Source organism: Anarhichas minor, unplaced genomic scaffold, assembly GCF_050575085.1.
Source record: "Anarhichas minor isolate MPS153535 unplaced genomic scaffold, ASM5057508v1 ptg000026l, whole genome shotgun sequence".
Lineage (NCBI taxonomy): Eukaryota > Metazoa > Chordata > Actinopteri > Perciformes > Anarhichadidae > Anarhichas > Anarhichas minor.
In genome coordinates this window covers 14,188,859-14,193,379 of record NW_027466472.1, presented here as the reverse complement: position 1 = coordinate 14,193,379, position 4,521 = coordinate 14,188,859, and the positions used below count along the sequence as shown (strand labels likewise).

The following is a 4,521-nucleotide window of genomic DNA, read 5'->3' as shown; positions in this document are numbered from 1 at the left end:
TTTGTGTTTGTGTTCCAGCTTTTTCATTATGACTCCCAGCCTTGCTCACCGGTCTTTGGCTGAGTAACCAGAGCTCAGATTGGACAAAGTCCCCTCTTGTGTTTGCAGATGGCTGTCATGTGATCAAGGAGATATCACTTTTGCTTAGTGGTGAAATGTGACCAAATACACTGAAAAAGTTAATTATTTTCTTAATTTTTTCCCCCCTTGTCTTGAGTATTTTTTTGCCACAACATGTAGCGTCAGTTTATAGACTTAGCATAACAATCATGTCTGTTCTGTGAAGTTGGTAATATATCAAAGCCAGAGGTTTCTGGGAAATGTGGGCTTGTGTTCCCCTGACATCAGATGTGTAACTCTGTTTGCCCACACAGTGTTGGATTTACCAAACTTTTGCAAATAATCTGACATGTTCTCTGTCCAAGATTAAGGTATCATGACTTTGTCACCTGCCCATTGATATGCAAAGTAGCCAAGCATCTCGGTCTTCAATATTTAACCCTGGATGAGTCTCGGTAGCTCCATTTACAAACAAATAGTGGCTTAAATGAGGGCCCCAATCAATGCAAGTTGATGTTTAACTGTTTGCTGAGCAAGTGCCAATCTTTGACTGTCAGGAATTCTGCCATCCGCAGTCACTTAGTCGCTCCTTTTTTGGACAAGGCAGCACATTTTTTTCTAATTTAAATTTAAGGTAAGATCAAACTTTTTTCAAAATACTTATTGGGATACTATTGTACATTTGATGACTTGTTGGAATACGCTAAATACTGCTCAGTTATTAATGGATTTTCATGTTTCTGTAAGGTCTGCAAAGGTGGACACGGCGCTTCACCATTTATTACTTTTGACTTTTTTATTTAATGTTTTACATTTAGGCATGTTAAGTTGATATGAATACCGAATGTCTGGAGACACCACAATGCATTGATACTCGAGATTACTTCTTCCACGACAAGTAGATTTTCTGTCCCTCAGAGTATTCAGCCTATCACAGTTTTTTACTAAACAATACATCTGCAGTATTAGGATGTGGTTGGAGACAGCACATTTTGCACTTTCCATGTGGAAATCTTAGCGCAGGGTCGACAAAAATCTTTTGTGTGGCTTTCATGCTTAAGGTATATTTCCATATGATCTGGGAATCCTTTAAAGGAGAGGGCGACTAAGTAGAAGTGTTAGAAACCTGCAGGCAGTACAGCTAAGATACTATACACAAAAGGCGAGAGTGTTGCGTCATTAAACATGAACCGTATATTTGTTGTTTTTTCTTAAAAGTCACCTGGTCGTACATTTTTTTTCAGCCAAAATATTTTCTCTCCCTCACAGTTACATTGTAAGGACATGGACCTTCGTCTGACACTCCTGTTGATCTGTCTCTGCAGCCAAGGAGTCACTGTAAAGCATTGGAATTACTTATTTTCAACTCTAAAGATGATTATAATATGTGCTGATTATATAACGGTTGTATAAATTGTTATGCTAATTTCCTTCTCAGCAGAATGCTGATGTGGCAGAAAATGACTCAATCCCTCTGGTGCCTCTTATTCCCTTGATGCCCAGCCACCCCATAGAGGTTAGAGGCAAAACAGATTTTGAATGTAATTTCTTCTCTCATTGTGCTTGTTGCGTCATGGTGCTCTGGTCATTTCACAGTTTGGAAAAAGTGTCCTTGTAATTAACATTTTGTACAATTCCTGTCTTTAGAAAGTAGAAAATGAAACTACTGCACAACCAGGAAATGTGCATATCACAGAAGCACCTCTACTTGCAACAGCCACAACTAGTAGGCCCAATGAGAGCCCGTCAGAGGAAGAACATGGTGAAGATTGTCCGTCAGTCGGCCGAAGCCAACAGTCAAGGGAGGCCATCGCCGCAGCCATTCAGAAACTGGGTGTGCAGCTGCTGCAGAACCTGGAGACAACGCCAGAGCAGCCAAATGTCATCATATCTCCTTTGAGCATATCGTTAGCGCTCTCCCAACTGGCTTTGGGTATGCATGTCCTGCTGCAGCATTTACATGACACACTGGACCAAAACAGCTTGCTCTTTTCATATACGCAATTACTACACGTGGTTGAATTGTGTCAGCAACTTGCTCAAGTTTAAAGTCGTCTGGAGACTGTCGCTACCGTTCTCATCCAAATGTTGCACCCCTCTTACAGGCGCAGCAAATGAGACGGAGGAGCTGCTGATGCATCATCTCCATGAAAACACTCTCCCCTGCTACCACCAGTCTCTGCATAATGTCTTAGAGCTGCTCAGACAGAATGAACTGCAAATTGCCACACGCATCTTCCTGCGCCAAGGTTACTTCCTGGAAAAATGTTTGCACCACACCAAAAATTGAGACTGCACAGCTGCTGTTTATTATCATTTATTATGTGCTGTAGGGTTCGAGCCAAAGCCAGACTTTGTCCGTGAATCCCAGAGGTTATATGACTCAGAACCAGCAGTATTGAAGAGCCTGCAGCAGATAAACGACTGGGTAGAGAATGCAACAAACGGAAAGATGACCAACTTCCTGTCTGCTTTACCACCAAATCTGCTCCTCATGCTCATCAATGCTGTCCACTTCAAAGGTGAAATGTCACCATATTCATGTCATTAGCTTCTTTTCTTAAAAAAACAACACGTTTATTGAGAATAGTAATTTCCCAAAATACCAGTGGAAATAACCAATGAAATCTCCCAATGTTTGTAGGTTTTCCTTTTCATAAGCTACTGTATGTTTGAATTATGCTGCTGACTTGAACTGAGACCCATGTTACCCACAGGAGAGTGGAAAGCTCAATTTGACCCGCGCTTTACCTCCAGAGGTGTGTTCTACCTTGACGACAAGCGCATGGTTGATGTTGAAGTGATGGAAGATGCCAAACACCCCTTGAGTTTATTTATTGATAATGAACTGGAGGCTCAGGTAAAATACAGTTTTAATCACCAAAATACTCTGGCCTCTTTTCACATAATTTGGTGAGAAATATAACCTCCTCACATAACCTCCATTTATTTACAACGCCATTTCTTCTTCCTGTGCAGGTAGCGAGCTTCCCATTCCTGAAGTTGACGAGCTTGTTGGTGGTCATGCCTATGTCCGGCCAGGTGAACCTGTCTTCCCTTTCTGCAAAGCTGAATATCTCGGACTTGTACCGTCGTCTGCCCAAGGAGAGAGCTGTTCAAGTTAAAGTCCCAAAATTCAAACTGGAGTATACTCAAGACCTGAAGGATGTTTTTACGAAATTGGGTAAGAGGTTGTTAGGGTCTTTGTTGTTGTATTCATTTTCACCACACATACAAATTATTATGGCTCAATGGAATTTTTGGGATTGAGCCTGTCCTCTCTGCTCTTTGTTAGGCCTCGGAGATATGTTTTCCTGTCCCAACTTGGCTGGCATGGCCGACGGCACCCTGCTGGTCTCCAGTGTGATGCATAAGTCCATCATGGAGATAAATGAGGAGGGTGCAGAGGCTGCTGCAGCCACCGCTGTAGTTATCTCACGGGCATCGAACCCTGTTTTCCACCTCAGCCAACCTTTCTTCTTTGCCCTCATGGATGACATGACTCAAGTGCCCATTTTCATGGGTGTCATTAACAACCCAAATCCTGGGGCTCCTATTTTGGAGAGAGGAGTATTTGGAAGCAAGGATAAAGTGGGATTCCCAATTGATAAGGATCATGTTGGCTCATTTAGTGGCCCACCTAAGTAGGGACTAATACTTACACTGCTGTCCCAGGGAAAACCCAGAACAAGATCTGTCATGATTGTATAGATTAAATGTACAATGTCAATAAACTGGATCAAAATGTGTGTGTGAAAACAGATCCTTCATGTGTGTCTTTGTTTCATTGAAGAATAAACACACGAAGGTGCCCTGTATGCCTTGTAAAAACTAAATATTATGAACAGTTTCATACAAGAAATGGTTTACACCTATAGTAAAAACTCTCTTCATCTTTAATTGATTCAAAATTCCAAGGTATCAAAATGTAAAGTCTTTACTGTAGGCTAAAGCTTTTACTGCATCATTTTGTTTGTCGTCGATTTTTTAAAGATGTTATCTAATAAGATGAATTGTTTGAATGACAACATGTCAAGGTTATGACATGGGCTTTTATTGTCATCTTGATGCATTGCCGAAACTTCTGCAGAGGGCTATTGGCAATTTTACATACTTGTGAGGCAATTTTTTATCCAACTGCCAGTGATTTGTGGTTTTAGCTTATAGAGTTATCCTTTCAAGTACTCTTGCAAGTAATTAACTGGTGTTTGGGGGTCCCACCGCACCAGTTTTCTTTTTATCTCTGTGACTGAACAAGTGATTGTTTAAAGTGGGGTGCCATATTGACTGCAATATAGAGAAGGGAGTTGCAGTCACTTCAACAAGTATTGTATTGTTTTGTTCGTCTGTATCAGTTTATTGTCCACTGTATATATCTAATGTTATTCAAAAAGTAAACGAGTTTACGATGAAATAACTCAGTAAGGTCAAGGAATCTATTTAAAAATGCGTTATCGTGGA

At 40.9% G+C, this 4,521-nt stretch overlaps 1 protein-coding gene across 1 annotated transcript; it reads left to right on the top strand.

Moving 5' to 3' along the window:
- Positions 1-1,335: 1,335 nt before the first annotated feature.
- On the top strand, positions 1,336-3,789 carry serpinf2b (serpin peptidase inhibitor, clade F (alpha-2 antiplasmin, pigment epithelium derived factor), member 2b). The gene is made up of 8 exons (XM_076100910.1): positions 1,336-1,398; positions 1,502-1,576; positions 1,708-1,993; positions 2,166-2,309; positions 2,394-2,582; positions 2,778-2,920; positions 3,040-3,244; positions 3,356-3,789. Exons 1-8 carry the CDS (start codon positions 1,345-1,347, stop codon positions 3,706-3,708), a joined length of 1,449 nt encoding a protein of 482 aa, XP_075957025.1. The 5' UTR covers positions 1,336-1,344; the 3' UTR covers positions 3,709-3,789.
- Positions 3,790-4,521: the final 732 nt, after the last annotated feature.